At 39.4% G+C, this 24,201-nt stretch overlaps 1 protein-coding gene across 4 annotated transcripts; it reads right to left on the bottom strand.

Annotated features, from left to right (window-relative positions):
• Positions 1 to 4,702: 4,702 nt before the first annotated feature.
• On the bottom strand, positions 4,703 to 24,201 carry Gdap1 (ganglioside induced differentiation associated protein 1). 4 transcript variants are annotated; one of them, XM_031366957.1, is made up of 7 exons: positions 24,143 to 24,201; positions 23,379 to 23,695; positions 21,860 to 22,052; positions 11,544 to 11,717; positions 10,214 to 10,308; positions 9,140 to 9,254; positions 4,703 to 8,066 (listed from the first exon to the last, which is right to left on the bottom strand). In XM_031366957.1, the coding sequence occupies exons 2-7, from the start codon at positions 23,493 to 23,495 to the stop codon at positions 7,684 to 7,686; spliced, it is 1,077 nt and encodes a 358-aa protein (XP_031222817.1). In that variant the 5' UTR covers positions 23,496 to 23,695; positions 24,143 to 24,201; the 3' UTR covers positions 4,703 to 7,683. The 4 variants fall into 4 exon arrangements, with proteins under 4 accessions (XP_031222817.1, XP_031222818.1, XP_031222819.1 ...); XM_031366958.1 differs by lacking the exon at positions 24,143 to 24,201 and having other exon boundaries at positions 21,860 to 22,166; positions 23,379 to 23,491; XM_031366959.1 differs by lacking the exons at positions 21,860 to 22,052; positions 24,143 to 24,201 and adding an exon at positions 22,053 to 22,166 and having other exon boundaries at positions 23,379 to 23,491.

The raw sequence follows: 24,201 nt of genomic DNA, 5'->3' as shown, positions 1-24,201 counted from the left end.
GGGCTTCTAGCTGTTTACCTATGTTCTCCTGTATTTCTTTGAGGGAGTTATGTCCTTCTTAATGTCTTCTATCATCGTCATGAGAAGTAGTTTTAGATCTGAATCTTGCTTTTCCAGTGTGATAGTGTGACCAGGACTTGCTATGGTGGGAGAATTTGGTTCTGATGATGCCAAGTAACCTTGGTTTCTGTTGCTTATATTCTTATGCTTGCCTCCCACCATCTGGTTATCTCTAGTGATACCTACCCTGAGTAAATCTAACTGGAGACTGTCCTTCCTGTGATCCTGATTGTGTCAAAACTCCTCAGAGTCAAGCTGTCTCTGTGATCCTGTGATTCTGGGCCCATTACAGCACCTGGAAGTAGAGCTTTCTCTGGATATTATGGGATTGGTTGCAGAGCTTGTGCCCAATGTCTGTTCAGGGTACTGGCTCAGACAGACTGGAAGGAACCCATGCCACTGGACTGGCAGAGATCCTGAGTGCCTGAGTCCCACTGGTCCCAGTTACTTCCAGTGTTGAGACAGATGTTGTGTCCTCTTCACCTCTCTGGGTTTGTTAGAGAGCCTGGGAGTGTAGTTTCCTCTCAGAAGGGTTTATTTTTACTTAAAGTTTGAGGGGACAGGATCCATCATGGTGGAAAGGTCTGGTGGTAAGAGCATGAAGCCTACTGAAGTGGCTACTGAAAACAGATCCTCACTGATATACCTAAAGGTGTGCCTCACTAATGTCCTAAGTGTTTCTTAACCCAATCATGCTACCAATCAAGAATTACCATCAAACTATCTGTAAAATAAGATTAGGAAATAAAATTAGTCATTAAACCATCTCAGTACAATTCTTCTACTCCATAGCTCTCCAAAAATAACCTAACTGCTGATGTCCTTGTTGGCTTTTATCTCAGGTGAACCCTAAATATGTTTTATAAAATAAAATAAATAAAATAAAATGTCCACCTCACAAACAGGGTCTGAAACAAGGCTTTCCCGATAGAGTCCAATTCTTCCATAATTCTGTCTCTTGCCCTGGCTCCATTCAAAAGTGATCATCAACTATAGGTGAAACTGAGCAGTATTCCAAGGTTCCAAATCCAAACTGGGCACTAAATGCTGGGCCTCTCTTGAATAAAGGTTCCAAGAAACAGCAACTAGCCCATTCTGTTTGAGGTTATACCCCTTCATGTTCTGTTTCACTGAGGCAGGCCTAAGTCTCTTTAGAATCTACCTTTTCCTTTGACATCTCTTCTCTCAGGCAAGTAGAGGACTTGCCACTTCCCTCTCTCCAGGTCCAATTACCCTCTCAGCAAACAATGAACTTGACATTCATCAGAATATGAGGCTGATTATGGTCCTGCACTATTAAGATAGCCCTAAAGCACCAGGCAGTGGTGGTGCATGCCTTTAATCCCAGCACTTGGGAGGCAGAGGCAGGTGGATTTCTGAGTTCGAGGCCAGCCTGGTCTACAGAGTGGGTTCCAGGACCGCCAGGGCTACACAGAGAAACCCTGTCTTGAAATAAAAATAGCCCTAAACCCCATATAAAAATAACAAAAACTGCTCTCAATCATTTGTACTTGTGGAGATTGAAAGCTAACGGCTGCATTTGAAATGCTAGAAGCTCTGGATATGTTTCAAAAAAGATATTAAATCTTGATGCTATGGTTACTTCTCACTGGTAAATTGGCTGGATTTAAAATCACCTAGGTGATAGAACTATGAGTGTGTCTAGAAAGGCTTAACTGAGGATGCAAGACCCACCCTCTTGTAAGACCCACCCTATTGTGGGTGGCAGTATGCCATAGGCTAACTGAATAAATGTAGAGAGGAGGACACGAGAGGAGGCCCAGCCTCATGTTCCTCCTGCTGCAAATACCCTGGGCCTTTCCACCATAACAGATGTATATCTTTTTTAAAATTGCTTATTTATTTATCCTTTTGTAGGTGAGAATCGGGGATCAAATTCAGGTCTTAAGGACTTAGAAGCAGGTGCATTTGCCCACTGAGCCGTCTCTCTGGCCCAAACTGTATGTGAATCAAAATCAGTATTTCTTTTCCATGAGTTGCTCTTTATCAAGTATTATGGAGCAACAGTGAGAAAATAAGACACTAATTTATATAATAGATACAACTAGATCTCCCACATTGTTAAATTTAGCATAATAATGCAGTTATCATGTACCACGAACCACCAGATTTCACAATTTCTCAACAGAGAAAGTGAACAGGGAACAATACGTCTGTATTCTATTAAGCTTTTGAGCAAAAAATCTAATCTTTCAAACCCTCTGATGATTCTAATGGTTTCTGCTTTCTGGACTGTGAGATCAACAGACACCTTGGCAATTTCAGTGGCTTTTACTTTGCCATCTATACCATGATGAGTCAAGGGCTTAATTCTCAAACACTATTACCCTGAAAGACAAATGGCACCCTTGCCTTGGACCCCTTTGAAACCTCAATTTAATAAAAAAATTGCTCTGGTTTCCAGTCACAAGCTTCTCTGCATTGCACTAGAACCAAAAGGACAGGAGCCCAAGGTACCATTTCAAATCTGTAACCCAAAATAGAAGGTGCATGAGATTCCCTGCATTTTTAGCACTGAACCCAGTTCTAGAACCTATACATGGTTCTTCTCAGTCTTTCCTGCCCAGAGTGAAGCATGCTACTAGTATGCATTTGTAAAAATCCAAAAGTATCCAAGAGAAAGCTGGCTGTGCCAACACACTCTGAGTTTGGACCAGCAGACTGAGGTGTATGCATAAGTGTTTCTGAGGCCCTTCAATGAAAAAAAAGCTCCAGAGCTTTCATGTGTATACTTACCTCAAGTATTGTAAAGTATGGGTGGACCTGTCCAAGGGACCTTTGAGGAAAAAAGGAGATGCTCCAGACCCTTGTGCTGAAACTTCAAGGATGTTTTTTGTTTTGTTTTGTTTTGTTTTTTTATAAAATCATAAAGAATATGGGAAATAGAGAGTGTAATGGGAGCAAAGGATAGTCCAGTCACCAAAGTGCCTGCCTGGCAAGCATGTTAACCTGCATTTGATCCCTGCAGTGGTTTCAGGAAGATGTCCCCCTATTGTTAGGTATCTAAGTGCCTGGGCCCCTGTTGGTGACACTGTTTGGGTAGGTTTCAGAGGTGGCTTTTCTGGAGGAAGTATGCCAACAAGAACAGACTTTGAACCCATTTTTATAATGCAGCATCTTCTGCTTTTAATTGTATTAACAAAAGTGTTTTAAGTACAAAATCAAGTAATGTTAAATGCCTGCAAATTTCATATGCTCATTAACATAGTGATGGTTTGATAACTGTATGGGTAACTATTGACTACCATATTGTTAAATTCAAAATATAATTTTATCTCATATAAAACTATATAAATACCCACTGGCCACCTCTCCACACATCCAAAATGACTTGACTTGGGATTGAAGTATACATGTGGCTTTTCTCTTAGCATGGGATCCCAACAATTTACATTATATTTCACTTACAACTTCACATTTTCACACATACATCTAGCTTCTTGCACTGTGTAAGCTTAACAGTACAATGTTGTTGAGAAGGCAATGTTTAGGTAATGAGTAAAGCACATATCCCCCTTGATGTGGCTTCTGACAAGGCCTCTGTGGTTAAGATAACCCCTCTACTTGCACAAGAGTAGATCACTGCCCATCACATTTGTATTTTGTCTCCAGACTGGCATGGCTTTGCTGTCTTGACCAGGGAGTCTGTTCTACTTCACACCCATTCTTTGGTCCTCCATCCTCGGAACCCATGCTTCAGCTTTCGTGGGTGTGCTTACCCTCCAGTGAGTTCTTCCTTTCCATCTTGTTTCATTTTCATAATGTAACAAATAAGTAAACCAAGCACTGCCCTTGTACTCATTGGCTTTGTTCAGTGGCCTTAGAATCTCCCGCCTTACCTTCTAAAACAACTATTTGGCAGCATCTGGGAAGTAAGATATTCTGATTTTAGTGCAGAAAACAAAATAAATGAGCCAACATTTGATATAAATAATATACAACTTAAATCTAACACTAATTCTGTTGCATTAAATTTCCTTTTGTGTGTTTACGGTGGTACCTTTTCTTCTCTGACATGAGTTTCACATTCACTTGGTTTGCCACGGGTATGGACTTTTGCTTGGTGAACTCAAAGAAGATAAGGGCAAGGAGAGTTCTGCTTACTTTGTTTGTGTCAGGATAACATTAAAATAGTACCCAGTTTCTAGTTGCTACGTAGTACAATAGCTAGGCTTACTGAGGCTGGAAATGCACATGGTAGTTTCTATGTTCACAATCCATACCCAATTAAAGGAAGAGACATGGCTGAATCAAAAACATAGATTATCCTGAGAGCAATCCAGAGAACCTCCCACTTGGTGATCATCCTGGATGCGAGTCGAGTGCCTGCTCTAATAACTAACATCAACATTCTCCTTTAGTCTGTCACTCCGTGTAGCCGTAAAGTGTGTATTCCAATGGACTCAGTGACATACCAGGAAAGCATGGCATGTCTTCAGAACTACACTGCTGACTCTCCTATTACCTCTAATCATTTTCATTTTCTTTCTTTTTCAACACCAGGGTTAACTCCAAGCCTTCTGTATGTTGAGGAGTGCTCCACCACTGAGCAGTCCCAATCCTGATGCTTCTATTTTTAAGTGAAAATATGTAATTTTAAAAAGATTTTTTAAAGTAGCTCTTTGTAGCCAGAAAACATTTATTTTCAAATTATTTTTATTGATCTTACAGTCAGAATAATATCTTTAATTTCCATGACAATCAACAACACCATTACAACTTTGATATCAATAGCAATAATTACTAAAACTTGAGAAGCAGTTCACCAGTTTTGAGAATCAAAAGGCGTATAATGGCAGTACCAATAAAATAGTGGGCATGTGTCTTAAGAAAGAAATAGACAACATAATCTTTTAATGCCTTGGGCATTTTCTACCTGTGGCATTTTACTATTTTTTTCACATGAGAAGCACATTGGCCAGTTACCAATGATCCTGAAAAAGAAGATGCATTAAAGTGCCTCTTTGGCTAACAGCAGCTGTGCACCTCCTTAGTTTGATATCATATAGTGCTGACATCACTCACAAAACATAAGAAATCAATACTACATTTGCCCTAAACTTTTTCACAGATGGCTAATCTTGATGAAGATGCCCTCGCTTCAGAAACTAAGGTCATTAATGTTTCATCTTCCCATGAAACCTTTCGTTTCACACATGCCGAACCTAATGGAACAATCTTAGACTACTGGGTGAACAGCGACATCTGGTGGTCAGGATGTTATCACTAGACAGATATTTTTAAAGCACTAATGTCAAGAATACCTACCAATAAAACATTGAAGAGGCTCGGATGCTTCGCCTTTAGCACTGGCACACAGCTACTTCCAAATAAATCACAGATGAAAATTATGATTTCTTGGTGGTTTACTTTTGGTTTTGTTTTTCAAGACAGGGTTTCTCTGTATAGCCCTGGCTGTCCTCCAACTCACTCTGAAGACCAGGCTGCTTTAAACTCAGAAATCCGCCTGTCTCTACCTCCCAAGAGCTGGGATTAAAGGCATGCACCAGCACTGCCCAGCTTCCTGGTGATTTTCTGATTCCATAATAATATATACGGAAAGAAAAGTCATTCTTTAACAATCCTTTCACAGATAAATAAGTACCTTTTGTAGATTTTTTACAAAACTTCTATTGTTACTACTTTGTGCCTCACTTTTTATTTCTATCAGAACATTATAAGAAATTCTGAATTACTAGTCAGATAATTTTATGGCTATTATATAAATACAATGATAACTATGTCCTAGCAATAAGCAAATTCAGACACTCTGCAGAACACACTGATGGGCTGAGGAAGATGGCATGAAAGCTGCGTGCATTTCCTCATTGTTGATCTGAGTTCACATGGGGGCGTTAGGGTTTTTTGTTTTGATGTTGTTTTGTTTGGTTTTTACAAACAGGGCACATCCTGCTCATGTGGGTTTTTTTTTTTAGTACATCTAGCTTATGAAATGGAATAATAGAATCAAAATGGAATTAAAGAATTGTTTTTTACATCAGAAAGCTATTGTTTGCTAGTTGTGATGTTTTCGTATTAATAAGAAGTCAGTACATTCTTTGGCTCTGTGCAGAGTTCACCTGAAGCCATACAGGCTTTCCCTTTGCTCACAGCCTTTGGACAAGCTTCCCATCAGATTCTTGAAGCTTCTCCTAAGGCTTGGACAGCCAGCTCCAGGAAGAACTTCCTCACTGCTGTAATAGGAGGTCTGTCCTGAGCAAAAGCCATGCATTACAGTCTGATGGCTATTCCTAGGTGACCCAGGAACTGTCCCTTCCATATGGACTGAGATATCTCCCAAATATTTAAACACACATGGATGAGTATGTGTGGGCATCACTAGCTATATATTTTATCTCTCCCAAATTAACTATCAATATCTAATGCTAGCTTTTACTTTTTTTCTTTAACTTAAAGCTTTATCAATAATCATAAACAAATATAAATCCTGGACAACAGTTTGTGCATGAATGTACTAGTCTCCCCAAATAAAAATAAGCATATTTAGCTCTTTTCAAATTATCCACTACCATCCATAAGCCATGATATTTACTTGAGACATTTATCTATATATTGCTTATATGCATAAAGAAGGCTGTAGAGGTCAAGGCTCCCAGGACTGAACACAGTCATCCACAGGAAAGTATCTCACATGGTCATGGGAGCCATGAAGACTACCCTCCTATCCCTTTAGACATTCATATAAGTGCTAGCTATATGTTTCAATGGGCATCTCATGGTCAACTGCAAAATAATTTAATCTTATTAATTCAACAAGTCTAACTCATAATTAAGGTCAAATGAAGGGTTTTCTATGCAGTATGTAGGTTTTTTTCCCCAGTATACTATCCCCACTAATTTCCCAGCCCTCTCTTCCCCAACAGTTCTCAGTTAGGGAGGGTACATGACCACAAGACAGTATATGTGAAATTTCCCAAGAAGAGAGGCAACCATGGGCAGCAGTGGAGACCACTGGAGGTTACCATCTACTGCTCTGTTCTAGATGCACTTCATTCTCTCATTTCTTTTCTCCCCTTTACCATTTTGTCCTTTATTTATGCCTAAAGCTGCTAGTGGAAGATGAAACAGTACAATGTCTTGTTGGTGTGTGAACTCTGTCTAGTGTAACAAAGATGACTTCTGAGTCCCAGAGGAGAATACTGAAACTGTTCAACACCTAGAACCGCAGTCACTCTCAGGTGAAGCACTATGAGCAATCATGGATTATTATTACTGTCTGCTCCTAATTATAACCTCTCAAAAAATACCTGAGAACATGACCTAATAATCTCCATCAAAGGTCTCCCCCACCCCTAGTCTGTCAGCAATTACACTGCCCTTTAGATTAGAAGTAAGTCTTGTTGTCTACAAAAAAAAAAAAAGAAAGAAAGAAAGAAAGCAAGAAAGAAAGAAAGGAAGGAAGAAAGAGGAAGAGAGAAGAAAAAGTATGCCATTAGCTCCCTCCCCACATGAACTCCACAGTGAATAATATAAAGTGTGCTTTCTACTAGTTGCCAAGGATAAGTCTTCACTGGGTCTGGACAAGGGCATGAGGGCCTAGTGCAGTGCTTAGATGTGCTCCTACCACAGATCCCAACAAATCTAGAAATAATTTGGTCTGGGTCTAAGTGCTAATATCATGCTGCCAAGTCTCCTTCTGAAAAGCATAAATGCAAAATATCCCATTCCCACAAGCAAACCAACTACAAGGGTGCTGCCAAGAACTTTTGGGGCCCTTTTCTTGGCCACCCGGAATGCTGTTGGCAGCACTGCAGAGATTAATATATTGTTGACATGTCCTAAAACCTTGTTAAATGTTTTTCTCTTTAAGACACGCTCATAATAGGTTTCCAAGTTCGGTCTCTTTCCATGTCCCCAGTTTCTTCTTGCAAAGCCCAGGAACTTTAGCCGATGCAATGTGACAGCCAGTGAGACATCTGCCAGTGTAAAGGATTCTCCACAGAGCCACGGCTGGTTGCCCTCCTCTAATCAGACAAAGGGAAGAAAATTAGGGGCAAGCATGATACAGACAGTCTGAGTCCTGAGGGAAAAGACAATCACATGACATCTTGACTATCACAGTCATGCAGAGTTATTCCAAACTCACAGAGCCTTGTGTGACATCTGTCAGCCACAAAAGTCCCTTTGTTTCTTGTCATTATCATTTATACCATACACAATAAAAGCTATTTGCATGCCCTTTACATTTTGGTATGTATTAAAAGTAATCAAGAATGATTTCAAGTATACAGGAGAATATGTAAATACCAAATCATTTTACATAAAGGACCTGACCATCCATGAAGGATGGTATCTTCAGTTGCTCCTGAAATCAATCGACTCTCATGGAACAGAAGAATAGTTACATTTCCTTAAAGTAGAAGGAATTCATTCTTTCTTTTTATTTCTTTTAAGATTTCTTTTCAAGACAAAGGCTTACTCTCTATCTCTTAAAGTTCTTGAACTGCTGGCAATGCCTCTGCCTCAACCTTACAAGAACTGGGATGACAGGCGAGAGCTCTCAAACCCAGCTGTGCCCCTGCTGTGAAAGAAGTTTCAGGTAACACAGTGTTCAGTCAAGATACACAAATAGCCCCCATGTATAAACATGAAAAAAATGGCTGATTGCTGAAGCTCACAGATGCAATCTATAGATGTTCTGGAGCCCACTATACATACTTGCTGCCTCTTGCTCCCACTTTACACTTTAGAAGCAAGCTATTTCCCTAACTGAGGAAAAAACAGAGAAGACATACAAGAAATTATCTGGATTACTCAACCAAACCACTAAATATTGACTTGTGATGCTGGTTAAGGTCACATCTCCCAGACATCATTGAAAATGTATAGAAAGCATTGCTTGAGTCTCATTTCTCATAGATACAAACTAGATTACAACTAGACTCCATAGTTCTCCTAAATGAAATAACATATTTGAAACTGCCTCTGAATAGAAACAACCCCAGAAACAGATTATATAACATGGTTAGAAGGGTCTGAAAATGTTTCTACAAATTCCCTTAGTATTTCATCAAAAAGAAAGCCAATGAGAACCTACCTGGAGTTTCTTCATTTCTTCTTTGTAGTTCAGTTTCCACCTGATCCAAGACCTTCTCCAACTCATCAAGAATTTTCTTCAAGTATTTGACATTGTCATGATCAAGCAGCTTTGACTATTTAACAACCCAAATAAAAGCTATTTATGGTACTATCAACAACAGGAAAACTATAATACACAAAGTAGATTTTACATACATATACATGAATACTTTTAGAATGAAAACCTGTTCATTTTACATAGTTCTTTTAATGGGGAGATATAAAATAACTTTGTAAAGCTAAAGCAAAATGAGGAAATAGTCCAGCTGTGAGATCAGCTCAGGAGCAGACCGACTGCTTACTGGTCACTCCTGGGAGGCCTGTTAACCAGGATAGACAAACAATGCGAAAAACACCAAGATTCTCCTCTAGCCTTAGGTGACTAATGAGAGCATCAAGAAAAAAGCAGGTGTTGGAGAGAGATTGCTCAGTCTGTAAAATGCTAATCTTGAAAGAATGATGACCAGAGTTCAAGAACCAAAACTGTATTTAAAAGGCTAGGAGTGGCAGAACACATTTGTAACACCAAACTGAGGAGGCAAAGACAGACAGACCCCTGGACTTCAGCTTGCCTAGCCAAATCAGTGAGACCCAAGTCAATAAGAGATGTCTCAAAAATAAGGGGGAGATGGTCCTGAGGATCATCTGGCCTTACATACAGAAACGTGTGCACCTGCACATCCACACACCCACACCCACACACATATGCACACACCAAAAGGGAAAAGCTCCTTAGCAGATAATTATCAATGGGTCTGACTAGCAAACATAATAAAGACATTTTTTTTTTTGCTTGAAAGTTTGTTTTTGTTTGGGGAGTATTTGAAACCGTATCTCACTTTGTAACCCAGGATGGCCTAGAATTCAGTGATCTTCCTGGCTCATATGCTGCTGAATATTTCTAAAAGTAGAGCACAGGTCACAGGGGCCATGTGCAACAATGATCTACAATAGTACAAAGATGTTCAAGAAATAGCATTCTTCTTTTTCAGAAAGCATAAGTGGTGTGAAGTATAGCGAGCTTGGCACTTACCTTAAGTCGCTTCTGCTTGGCAATGTATGCCTCTTGTAAGTCAGGATTTTCTTCAGCAAGTTTCTTTAGTTCAGACTCCGTGTTACCAATCTGGCCTGATAATAAAAACATTCTGAAATGAAAACAACATTCTCCACTCCGTGGCACAGATATAAGAAGTAGGGACATACCCTGGCTGAGAATGTGAGTTCTGGGACTAGTATCCTGCAAATACCTTGCATACTTTGTCTGCCTCAGTTTCCCCATTTAAAATGTACTGAGAAAATCCCTAGCACAGAGTCTAAGGACTTCATGAGAAGCTGTTGTGAGCAGCGCCAGCAAAGTTTGGCACCTTAGTGCTCTATGCCACTGGACTGCTGTACACCTCCATGACTCTCCACTTTCTCTGATTAGAGGAAGAGAAAACCTTGTTTAAAATAATGTTAACTGTAGGTAATAAGGTTGTAGTCAGTTTGCATTTAAAACCACATTATAAATACTTAGGAAGAGAAGAAAGAAAAATATAAGGACAGAGATAGGGAGAGGGCAGGAGAGAGGAGAGGAAAGAGGGCGGGGTTGAACAGGAGAGAGGAAGTGGAGAGGAGAGGGAAGAAGGGGAAAGAGAGGAAAGAAGAGATAGGAAAAGAAAAAGAAAAAGTATCCAAAAGGAACAATGAAAAATTAATAGAACCAACAACATGAGATGTCATGTAAGAAAAAGCCATGGTTTCTGTGTTTAGAAGACTTGGGATTGAGTGTCTCCAAACACTTCTGAGTACTACCTCTGTCCTTCCTAGCTATAGCCAACCATGCTGCAAAACACACTCTCTCCTGCTCCATACCCATACACTGATGCTACCTATCCTCAGGATAGGAAGTAGGAAAGACGCTGGATGTCATAACTCAATCTCAGAAAATTCACAATCATTGAACACAGAGATTATGGCTACACATACTCTCATCCAGTGTCCTCCCTTCACGAAATATGTAAACCAAGTTACCCATACATCCAAGAAGTTGTCAGCCATTTGGATTGCCAGCTCATCTTTTTGAGAACACGCCATGTTCTCAGCCTTTCTATCAGTTACCTTTCTAACTTTTATCCAAGTTTGGCCTCAAGACCAAAAGCTGACAAATTAGACCTACTAGATAATATATATCTAGTTAAACTTCTCAGGAACAGATTAACCTGAGGTTATTGAATGGATGAAGTCCCATGCATGTCCATAAAGCAAACTCAACAATCCTATTCCCCAATATTCCACCAGTAACCAGAAGATACAGCAAGTCTCAAAAATGATACAAAACTTTAAGCAGAATCAGTCCCTGGCCTTTGAGGTTTTCTACATACTGCGAATCCTTGTGGTTGCATAAGCTGGGATCATGGAATCCACAGTGAGCTCAGGATGCAAAATGCAGCCATGTGTGTAAGCATCCATCGGCAAGGAGTCAAGAAGCTCTCGGTAATGCTGCACTCGTGGGTAATACATGCTTCCTTCATCAGGCATTAACCTGGGTGTTCTTTCTAAAACACACATAGAAAATACAAATACAAAATTGGAGGAAAGCTACAAATAAGACATAACAATGACATGCATTATTAACATCTCATTATAGTTGCACATTCACAAAATGAAGTCTTTCCAGCCCAGACACTCAACATTTGAATTCGATTTATGTTTAAGATAAGAATCCAAACCATGACCTGCCAGCACCCTCTCATTTTTCCACCTTGTAAATTCCTGCTCAACCCTCAAGTCCAACCCTTAGGTCCATCTCTTCCTCATGAAACATGCCTTCACCTATACCCAACTGTCTCAGTTGTGTCTTCCTATAAATGGCATAAAACACTAACTGTGCTCTTCTATAGACCCTGTCACTGTGTACATAGTTGCATCTTTTCACTTCATGAATGTTTTGGGGGACAAGAAACTACGGTGTAGGTTGTACAGTAAAGTATTGGTGAGTTGGCATCATGAGAAGGCAGTCAAGGGCCATTCTTTTCTATGTGACGACCAATACCATGAGTGGCCCCACTGTTGCTAAATAACCATGAAATAAAAATCTATATAAAGTAGGAAAGGCTTTTGCTCAAAAAGCCATTTCACTTTCCCTAGATTTCTAGCAATTTAATCCTGGAAAATTCATTCTGCCTAAATCTTCACTTGCTGGTGAAAATCTAGATTGTAAAACCCTTGTGATCTGGGAGCACATAATATGCTTCATTAGACCCCTCATGCTTAATAAATATTTAACACATACTCAGTACATGATAAATTATAGTAAGTGAGCACATCCCCAAGTTTCTGATTACTCTAGAATGAGGCTAGAATATGGATACTGGAAAGTTAACCCAGGATCCCACAACTACTTTATGTAAAACAAAACAAAAGTGGTAAGTGTAACTTTACCACTACTAATACAAGGCTCTACTTATTACACCATCATATCTTCTAAGAACTTATATTTCAAAGAGTATCCACAAAGAAAAAAGTGAAGGATGAAACCCAAAGGGCAAGGCTATGTCCCTTTAGAATCATATCCCAATCTGCCTCTTACACTGTTCTGAAAAACGCCAACTTGCTTATTTCCACTACTGCAAGGAAGAGCCGCAATTTTGTATTTACTCATTTCTTGGCTCATGTGCTATATTCAATGCAGAATGCCCTGAGCATCCCACATTCATTCTTAAACATTGACAATTTAGAGTCGGTTGCCATTAACAGAGCATTTCAAGCAAGATATTATTCTTTTTTGTTTTTTGTTGTTGTTGTTGTTGTTGTTGTTGTTGTTGCTTTCTTCCAAGACAGGGTTTTTCTGTACAGTCATGGCTGTCCTGGAACTCACTCTGTAGACCAGGCTGGCCTCAAACTCAGAAATCTGCCTGCCTCTGCTTCCCAAGTGCTGGGATTAAAGACATGTGCCACCACCACCCAACTTCAAGCAAGATCTTCTAATGCCAGGCCAAGACAAACAAGCTTTTTAAGAGTGCGTTGACTTTGTTACCAATAGAAATCACAAATATGTATCTGTCCCTAGCATAGTAAATTATTATAGATGTTTTGATACTTTTATGTTAGGGCAGTTATCAGATCTTCTGCTGGATATTAGTACTGTGTTAAAGAAGTATATATGTTAGTATCTTATTAATGAGTATTATTTTGTTAATATGTGTTAATAATCTCTGTAGTGCCATGTCTTTTATTTTATACAATTTCCAACTCTCTAAGAAAAAAGCATGGATAATTCCTCAGACTAGTAGGCAAATGTCTGATTCCCAGCTAGATAGTACAATGCTAAAGGCTGCCTTAGAATAACAACAAAGCATGGACTACACCTCATTACAAACTCCATGGGAGCATATTCCATATCCAGCCTCTTAATACAACATGCCTTAATTAGCTCCTTACACAGACTTTTCAGGACCTCAGTATTTCCAGTTCCCCAACCAATCTATTTCCATGAGGACAATAAAACAGAAGCTATAAAATACTGAGGCCCTCTCACCCTTGTATGTGTCACTGGGCTTGTCCCAAAATAATAATGTCCTTAGATGCATAAAATAAAAGATTTCTATTGGTAACAAAGTCAATGCACTCTTAACTGCTTTGGGTTGTCTATATTAGTAATAAAAGAACAGCAGACTCCTGTTAGAAATAAGTAAAGTTAAAGACAATTTTTACACCCATCTAAGATCTCAACTCTCCCTCCACTCATAGATCCACAGAGTTCTCAGTGTGTGACCTGAGGATCCACAGACTTCCCAGAGGCACATTGAGGGATTCACAAATTCTAGACGTTTTAGAGTAACACCATGATGCTAATGGCTTTTTACTTCTGCTACCTCTCCAGTTATAATCAAGCTTTCCCAGGGCAACATAAAACACACTGACTCTGTGACATGTGACAACCTTAGACACTTGAGTGTTCTAGGATGTTAAAAGTTTTCTGGGTTACTTCTAAATAGTATCATTGACCCATATAAATCAAAGCTCTCAACTGTCCTCAATAGTTTTTAGGTCAAAGAAATCCAAAACCATTAAGAAGCACTGCCTTGGCAGTCCAGGAACCTCAGGTTAATAACCATAAACTACATTTTTGAATACTTCCCAAATGACAAGTTTATGGCTCCTGGGTAGGGCTGCTTTCTGGTGCCAAGCCCTAGAGCTTTCTCCAAAAGAACATACCACTTCCTTCCCAGAAAAGTGAACAAGAGGAAGAATAGTAACATTTAATTGTTTTCTGGGTAGGATCCATCTGGCTAAGCCTCACTTCTTCAAAGGAGAACTAACACTTAAAGGATGAATATAGTTTTCTCCTATCCAGTGATCTACTGGTAGTCACTGTCCGCTGAAGAACTTTGTCAGGTACAATCTAAGATGCCCACTTCACCTATGTCCTTGTTAGCTCCCTTTCCCCAAATATTTCATGGGTGCCCTGTCTGGTGCCATGTAGGCCACCTTCTTTGATAGCAAAGCACAACAGCATTCACTGCCTCTGGAAAGTTCTTCAAAAGACAATTGAGTCCAGCAAGTGGTGCATGCCTGCAATTCCAACATTTAGCAGCCAGTGTGGGCTATGTAGTGAGTAATCAAACAGCCAAACAAAAAGAAAAGTGGTAATTTCTCTTGAATTATACACATACTCCCTCCAATATCAGTTTACTTTACTTTCTTATTCTTCCATAAAGTGTCATTATAAAGATATTTTTAAAGTACATTTTATTGGTATTCTCCCTCTGTCAGCAGTGTTGATAATATAAGCATATGGGGTCAGGAAAGGAAGTGAGGAAGTTTTTAAAAGCTAGTGATAAAAGGAGATGAAAGCATTGGAAATAAGGTTGTAATAATGCAAGCCAGGTTTAGTGACTTGAAGAAAAATAAATAGGAGCTGGGGGATGGTTCAGTAAAAATATTTGCTAATCATTTATAAGAGACCCTGGATTAAACTTCAAGTGCCTAAAATATTGATATATATAATAGAATAAATCTACAAAATGTTTTAAATAAAATAAAATGACATAAAAATTAATATTCTTTTAATGTTATGCTTAAGTTTCAATGTATAGTGATGAAATTGTGTCTAAAAATGACATATTTCTATATTATTTTTATTTAATTATTATTATTGCACCATATTTCTATATTATTTTTACTGTGCCAGAATAATTTATTTCCAAACCAAATTCTGTATTTTAACAGTATTTTAAATGATAGATATATAAGACACCAGACATGATGTTCTGAGAACTGTATTATATCAAATTATAAAAACACCATATAACATCTAGGACTCCAGGCTGTCCTTGAGCTATTTGACAATAATAAAAATCATATGTCCTAGTATTTTCTATATATTTCATGCCACTTTTCTTTTACTAATTATACTGACAGATTTAGGATATCAAAAGATATAGTTGAATTTGAACATCAGCATTGGTGAGTTTGTTTATCATGTCTTGCTCCCATTCCTGTTTGCTCACTGTCATATCTAACCTAGCTTAATTAATGTATTCCTTTAATATAATTTTCTTTATTATATGCCAGATTGAAAAAGGCATCATGGACATAAGACATTCTACAAAACTGAATAGTAACAGCATATGCACATGTTAAGGACAGGTAAGTTATTCCTGCCAAACTGTAGATAGAAAGTATCTTTGAAGACCGACAAGTTTCTAATGATTTGAGGTCTGTGAACTATCCCTCCATATCCCATGAACTTGTACCTAACTAATGTCTGCTAAATACTCCTGAGAGAATGGACACAGAGAATACTCTCAGCTGACCCTCCAATGAGCAGTTAGAATGGAAAACTTCTCAATTCTTCCTTAACCAAAGACTTACCCTTGGGAATATCAAACACACCTCCATAAGTCTACTTAATAATAATAATAATAATAATAATAATAATAATAATAATAATAGTCTATTATCCAACTTAGATACTCATTATTTTGGGTTTAGACTTAAAAAGAGCATCCTGATACAAATTTCTTCTGTAGAAGTGCCAATTATTTAACAGATATCCCAAAAGTACAGGATACAAATATATGAATATGGATATACAAAATGATTGAGCAAAAACACTGTCTTAGCATACTTCTCAGTGACTGGTGAGCAAAGGATAGCAATCAAAGCAGACACCAGTTCACAACATTCTGGTCTTTGGTTAAATGGCTATACCCACAGGGCTCTTATTATAACTATGGATAATGATGCACCTCATAAAACCATACTTATGACCATCCTACCACTCCTGTAAAGTTTATTTTAGAGAGACAAAATGGAAAACAGAATGATCAGTTTAGAATGCAGAGCACTACAGTTTTCTGGTCTGGATAGAACCAGAAAAATTTTAAAAACAACCTAGGACCACACTAGTCTGGCAATTTACTAACAATCAGGTCACTTACCCATTCTAATTGCAACTAATTTTTAAAACCAAAAGGACATACATGGTATGTACTCACTAATAAGTGGATATTAGCAAAAAAAAAAAAATGGACAGAACACCCAGGATACAATCCACAGAACTCAAAAGGCTAACAAGCCAAAGGGCCCAAGTGAGGGTGCTTCAATACCACTTGGGAGGGAGAAGAAGGCAATCATAGGAGGGAGAGGGAGGGCAGGGCCTGGGTGAGAAAAGGGACAGGGAGGGGAAGAGAGGAACATGGTCAGGAATTGGGTGGGGGAACAGGACTGAAGCCCTAAGGGCCGGCGAAAAGGATGGAAAGAGGCAACCTCAGGAGGTAGGAGGTGGGGGGAGGGCACCAGAATGTACCAAAGACATAGGAGGTGAGGGATGTCCAGGACTCAGGTGGAGGGACCTCAGATGAAATACCTAACAGTGGGGAGAGGAAATTTGTAGAGCCCACCTCCACCAGAAAGTGAAAATCAAGTGAAGGATGAGGTTGCCATCCCACAGTCAAAAACTCTGACCCATAATTGTTCCTGTCTGAAAAAACTGCAGGGACAAAATGGAGAAGAGACTGAAGAAAAGGAGGTCAGCAACAGGCCCAAAGTTCAGTTCAAGAGGAAGTCCCAAGGCCTGACACTATTACTGAGACTATGGAGTGTTCAAAAAAAGGAGCCTAGCATGACTGCCCTCTGAAGACCCAACAAGCAGCTGAAAGAATCAGATGCAGATATTTACAGCCAACCAATGGACAGAAGTTGCTGATCCCTATGGTTGAATTAGGGAAAAGCTAGAAGAAGCTGAGGAGGAGGGCAACCCTGTAGGAGGACCAACAGTCTCAACTAATCTGAACCCCCAAGATCTCTGAGACTGGACCACAACTAGGCAGCATACACCAGCTGATATGAGGCCCCCAACACATACACAGCAGAGGACTGCCAGGTCTGGACTCAATCAGAGGAAGATGCACCTAACCCTCAAGAGACTGGAGGCCCCAGGGAGTAGGAAGGTCTGGTGGGGTGGGGGATGGGTACATCCTCATGGAGATGGAGGGTTCATGGGGGAGGTATGGGATGTAGAAGAGTCAGAGGGTGGACTGGGAGGGGGATAAATTCTGGACTAAAAAAGGTTAAATAAAAATTTTAAAAAAATTAAAAAAGATATTCTTGAAGTTTTTACTCTATCAGACATATAGCAGGCAAATATGTTTTGGTCATGATATATACTAACTTTCTTACTTGCTATTCAGTAGATTTTTTAATTTAATAATAAAATCCCACATGTTTTATATTTAAAAAAGACAAAATTCATGTGTTACATTAGCCTTGTTAAACTTCATCTTGGTTTTCTGATTTATTCTTATTCCACAAGAAACATTTTATAAGATAGTTTTCATTTTAATAATCCTAGCTTTTCCATTATTCATAAATATGGTACCATTTATTTTAATTAATTTTTAAATTTCATATGCATTAGTATTTTACCTACACGTATGTCTGTGTGAGGATGACTGATGCCCTGGAACTGGAGTTACAGACAGGTGTGAGCAGCCATATGCGTGCTGGGAATTAGACCTGGGTCCTCTGGAAGAATTGCCAGTTCTCTTAACCACTGAACCATCTCTCCAGTCCCAGTACCATTTTTTTAATATCCTTATTCATTTGTATATTAAGCTCAAGTCAGGAAACAGAAGCTTTATAAAACTACCACTGGGTGGTTAGTGATAGATCACTCCAGCTGTGGGTTTACTCTTACAACTTCAATCAATCAATCAGCCAATCAGTAAAAGAGCACTACTAAGCCCCATCCAGGCTGCCAGATATTTCAATAATTCATTCATTTTATCCATTCAATATTATTTATGAAATATTTATTCTGGAATATCTACTATCAGGAAGCATAGGGGCACACACATTAAAAAATAAGGTAGTCTCTGACCTCACGGTGACTTAAAAGTAATTCAAATATGAATAAGTAAAATAAGAGTTTATAGCTGGAGGGCCAACTTAATGTGCAAAGTCTGTTTGTCAGTATTCTTCAGTGTGGTGATTAATTTATCTGCAGATGTATTTTACTTACCATCCTCTAATCATAGCTGTCTCTTTATTCCATAAGAATATTCTATAATCTCAAATGTTCTACTTAAATCAAGATACATTATATAGTGAACCATGGCTTACACATAGTAGACACATTTTAAAGGTAATTACAACATTCTCCAACAATGTAAAACTTAAGTTAGTTCCTTCTACTGACAGAAATAAAGACTAAAAATTGTTGGGTTCCTCCCTCCTGCCTCAATTCCGTGACATCATAGCTTGCAACCTGAGACTGTCAGCTCATGCCTGCTGTGCCTAAAACAGAAGCCCACTGCCCTGAAGTTCTGCCTTTGAGGATTCCAGAGGAAGGTATGGCTGACTGTCCGCTGGCTGAGGACTTTATTGAATGTAAACAAACTGACTGCCTGAGGACTTCCGCTGTTGACCTCCGCCCCCACTGCCTCCAACCTCTCTCCTGGTGAGAACCCGGTTCGTGAAACTGTGGGACAGTTTCAAAAAATATAAAGTTTTCTTTTAAACTTTGGCAACGTTATCGGTTGCAGAGATAAATAGATCCAATTAGCTAGTATTTCACTCGTTCCTCTTCCCAGTAAAGTAGTTCTCCAGTTGGAAAGAATGAAAAAGAAAAAAAAAAAAGCCAAGTTGGCAGTACATCCTAGAACTTTGCCAGACAGAGTAATTTGCATCAGTGCTTTGAGCATAACACAGTAATTTACAGCATTAGTCTAAAGTTGTACAGCACATATAAATCACCTGGGGTTCTTGCTAAAACAAGGTTATAACCCAACAGCTTTGCTATAAGGTCTAAAACTCTGCATTGTAAACAATCTCTCAGATGGTGCCAATAATGGTGGTGATGCTGGTGATGCTGGTGATGCTGGTGATGCTGGTGATGCTGGTGATGGAACACACTTTGACAAGGGTTGGTAGTTTATCTGTCCTGTTCTTTAGCAATGGGATGACATTTGGTTTTTATATTGATTGGCAGTTTTCCTATTCCCCCGAGGCCTGAATGCTAGCTATCTGGACTATGATTGTGGTAATGCTTATGTTTGTTGTTTCTTTAAAACTCAATATCCTGAGGTAAATTGTACCTTGACCTGCAAACTGGTCTGGTTGTCACATCGGCCCAAAAATATAGGTGTCTTAATCTTTTTATCTTCTCCAGTTGGATAACTACTCTCCTGGGAATGCAGAACATGAAGTAAGAGTTAGTTGGATTTGTTTTACCTTACAATGGAAAATTCCATCACCCAGTTCAATGTTTACAAAAGATCTTCAACAGGGTACCAGCAGCATCCAGCCAGAACTGACAGCTCCACCCCCAGAGACACTCAACCATAACTGATTCCCACATTCCCATCTGGTCACTCAGCCACAGTGCCTTATCTCAGCAAAAGAAATAGTTACTTCCACACAGTACTAAGAACAACCTGAGCTATTGAATTCTATTTCAAAAACAAACAAACCAACAAAATCTATTTTACTCCATTTGGCTGTGCTCAATATATAACTTAGCGAAACTCAAAATATATTTAGCTTATAATAAAAATCAAATGCTAAGGAAAATTTTAAGAAAACAACTATAATTAACATTGACTATAAAGCTTTGTTTCTTATGAGGTAAGCAAGAGAACAGGCAAAAGTGAAGAAAGACCTGGAATAATGATACAAGCTGTTCAAGCAATGTTACCAGACATTTAAGTATTATTTTCTCATGTATTATACAGAAGTGTGTCTGATTATATAATATCTAACATTATATATTGTATGTAATACATAAAAGATAATATCTAAATAATATCTAAATTTTAGTCATTTAAAATAAATTCTTACAAAATTATTTTTGCTTTGTTCCTATTAATCAGTTTTCCCAAGAAATACATATTAAAACCAGTCTTATCCATTTCCAAAAAGCTCAAGGTTGAGAGAATGTGTATTGAATCCCTTTCTCTCCATTTTCAGCACAATCCCAGCATGTAAACGGATGCGGACAGCTGGTATAGTGAAAAGGAAAGAGCTCTTCACACCATGTTCTAGGCCAAGGCCAACTTTAATTAAAACTTCTGATAGAATTCTGGGTTATTAACACTTAAATCAAGAATAATGGTGCCTCTCCTCACGAAGACTACACATTCCTAATCTATTTCTCCCATGAGGTCTAATACCCATTTTCCTCCATATCTATCTTGGACACTTTTTGGCCTATTAATTTCCTTCCTTGGCTCCCGTAATTTGGGGTTGTATGCTGAGCTTAACTACCCAGTTAGGCCCAGCACAGCAGGAGATAAGCAGATGGGTCACTTGGAGAGCAATGTCTGGCAGAGAATGAAAATGAAAGCCTAGAACCATGGGCTCCAGTCTCAGTTCTGCTAGTGGTCAGCCTTGCTGCTGTGCCAGCATGGCTCTGTCACCAAGCTACAGCTGACCTGAAGGGGCTGTCTGCAGAAACAAGCAAGACCATTTATACGTGGCAAAGAAAATGGCAAATGGTCCAGGCCAAAGGCTTTGAAGACAAAAGACCCTGCCATAAAATGGTTGCATTATCTTAGACAAAGGTTCTATTTCTTTTTCCTCAGATCCAAAATGGAATGACTAGCCTCCACACATCTTTCAGATTCCACACCTGTCTTCAATGAGCTATCTTGGCAACTGACTAAAATCGAAATATAAAATGCCTGGCACATAAGCAATCATAAATGATCATTAATTTAAAACATGATACATGTTTAAACCTACAATTATGTAGAAAGGATAATAATTCAAACTATGCAGAAGTAATGAGAGCAAAGAACCCAAAGTATAAGAGCAAATGATTCTCCTTTCTCTTGTATTGATTCTTCTTTTTCTCATTTTTAAGATGAAAATGATTTACACAATATTTACTAAGAGTCAATATCATGAATCTTAGTTTAAAGCTAGGAAATCAACACCAGGTCAAGTGCAAGTGAATTTGAAAGCTTGATATTAGCATTGCGACTCCACTTGAGATTCTTTCAAACATTTGCACTGGCTGGTTTGAATTTTGGGGTAGGCCTACATTTTTGTGCTTATGGAAATGGAAAAGGTTTTTAAATCACTAAGCCAGCACAATAAAATAGAGAGAGAGAAAGAGGGGAAGAGGGAGAGAGAATGGAGGGCGTTTATATTGAAAATAAAGCCAAGAAATTACAAATAGCCTTAACATTACCATCCAAGAAAGTCTGCTCAAGATAATCAATGATCTGAGTGGCCTCACAAATTATGTTCTCCCCGTGGATGAGGACAGGCACTTCTCCAGTTGAGTTCAAACGCATAAACCAGGGCTCATTGTGCTCACTCAGGGGCAGACTTACATCATGTTCCTCACACTTCAGTGCCTTTTCAGCAATTACCAAGCGCACCTGCAAGAGTTCACAGGGGTTACTGCTGTTTTCATTTTCCCTGGATACAGCTAAACAACCCTAGTTGTCTTCCTGAGCCAGCAGCACTTGAAGTTCACTTAATGAAGTCTGTCCCTAGAAGGAATAAATAAGAAGCATTTTGGCAGCTTACTGCTAGCATTGCAGAAGGAAACATCAGGAATGAAAATTATTTTGTCTGCATTACAGTTGTTCTTTCTTCATCACCACTGTGGTCTTTGTGCCCTAAACCAAAGTATGTGTTCTCCCCAGATGTACTGGAGAGCTGGCATAGCAGTTAAGGCAGTGGTTCTCAACCTGAGGGTCAAACGTACCTTTCACAGGAAGCACATATCAGATATCCTAATATTAGATATTTACGTTAAAATTTATAACAGCAACAAATTTACAGTTATGAATAGCAATGAAAGTAATTTTATGGTTGTGTTCACCACAACATGAGGAAGTATATTAAGGGGCCGTAGCATTAGGAAGATTGAGAACCACTGGTTTGAGGGAATGTACTGCTCTTGTGGATGACCTAAGCTTGATTCTCTGCATCCACATTGGGTGATTCACAAGGGCCTGTAACTCCAGATCTAGGTGAATCCATAAAACGAACAACCTTAAGTACAAATATATGTTTGGACCTTTGGTAAAGAATGCAAATGTGGGAAAATAGAGGCAAGTTCATTCCCTTGGTGGGGGACGGTGTCTTTATATGATTTTTGTCTTGCCCCTACACACACTCCCTTTCAGATGCTAGGGACTACAAAACCTTGGGCCTGCTAGACAAAGACTCTATCTCTGAGCTAAACACCTAACTTCTTTCTTTCTTTCTTTCTTTCTTTATTTTAAAGGAAGAGCCTGTCATGGTGATCCAAGACTGCAATCCCAAAAGTAGAGGAGTGAAGATAGAAAGGTTGCCATGAATTCGAAGCTAGCTTGGTTTACCCACCAAGTTCAGGTTGCTTAGGTTTTGACCCTGTCTCAAAACTATAATTTATTTATTTTCTTTCTTCCCTTCCTTCTTTTTGGGGGTTAAGAGGAAAGTAGATCAAAGGGTTGCAGGAAGGCACTTTTTCCTCCCTCACTCTCCAGGGCAAAACCTCTAGGCCAAATGCGGAACACGATGCTCCTTAGTGGCGCTTCCTGAGTTGCAGTGCCTGTGTCACTGCCTTCCCGAATCATCTAGCTTCTGCTGGTGCATTCAGTGCACCCCAACTCTGAATGCACCCCGGGGTCCGGCCGCTTGGAGGCCCACAAGGCACGCCCGGGGAGCTGTCCTGGTGCTGAACCCGAGGGCAGCCCTAGACTACAGGTGGTTACCTTTTGAGAGCTGAAGGAGTGGGTCCAGTGGTACAGAATGAGGCGAACCTCCTTGGCCGGCCGGCCTTCTGCCCTCAGGGGCACGCCCGCCCGCGCCTCGTCCTGCCTCCGAGCCATTTCGGGTGCAGGGACTCAGGCAGCCTTCCAGGTGGGCCGGCTTGCTGCAGACGTTTACTGCAGCCAGCTTCCTTAGGTTTCGCAAGGCCCTTTGTTGCGTTGTAAAGGACTTGCTCCGCAAACGAACTGGCTTCTGGGAAATGTAGTTTCTCCCCAAGGAAGCTGTGCTGCCTAGTTAGCTGAAGCCCTTGAGAGGTCATCTGTGAAATGTAATGGGATGACTTTTAGGTAGAGAAATTTTCTGAAATATGACTGTCTGGCTTTTGGGGCCAGGAAAAATGATAACAACAAATGATACTCCTGGGCTTTGGGCGTTGCTTGAGCATAAAAGCACCAGTTTCACAAGACATTCAGGGCTTTTACTTAGGTAGGAAAGTTCTAGAGGGCAAAGCAATAGGATTAAGTATCAATGAATTTTCATTAGAAGATATTACAATGGAATACAAAATATATATTTCATAGATAAATCAACAATGGCAATGTAAAAGTGCCTATTGGTTAAGTGTGAATGTTCATATCAAAAATACCTGAGATCGTGTCCTGCTGGTCTCATTTTTGAAATAGAGATTATTTTATTTCATTTGTAAGCTTTTTGTGAGAACTGAGTAGATAAATAAGACCATACAAGAAATGGCAATACTACTCACAAGGCCTTAAAAATAGTCTCTTTATGGGGCTGGAGAGATGAGTCGGTGGTTAGGAGCTC

Source organism: Mastomys coucha, unplaced genomic scaffold (assembly GCF_008632895.1).
Source record: "Mastomys coucha isolate ucsf_1 unplaced genomic scaffold, UCSF_Mcou_1 pScaffold14, whole genome shotgun sequence".
Classification (NCBI taxonomy): Eukaryota; Metazoa; Chordata; class Mammalia; order Rodentia; family Muridae; genus Mastomys; species Mastomys coucha.
The sequence above is the reverse complement of the archived record's forward strand: the minus strand, read 5'-3'. Positions and strand labels throughout refer to the sequence as shown.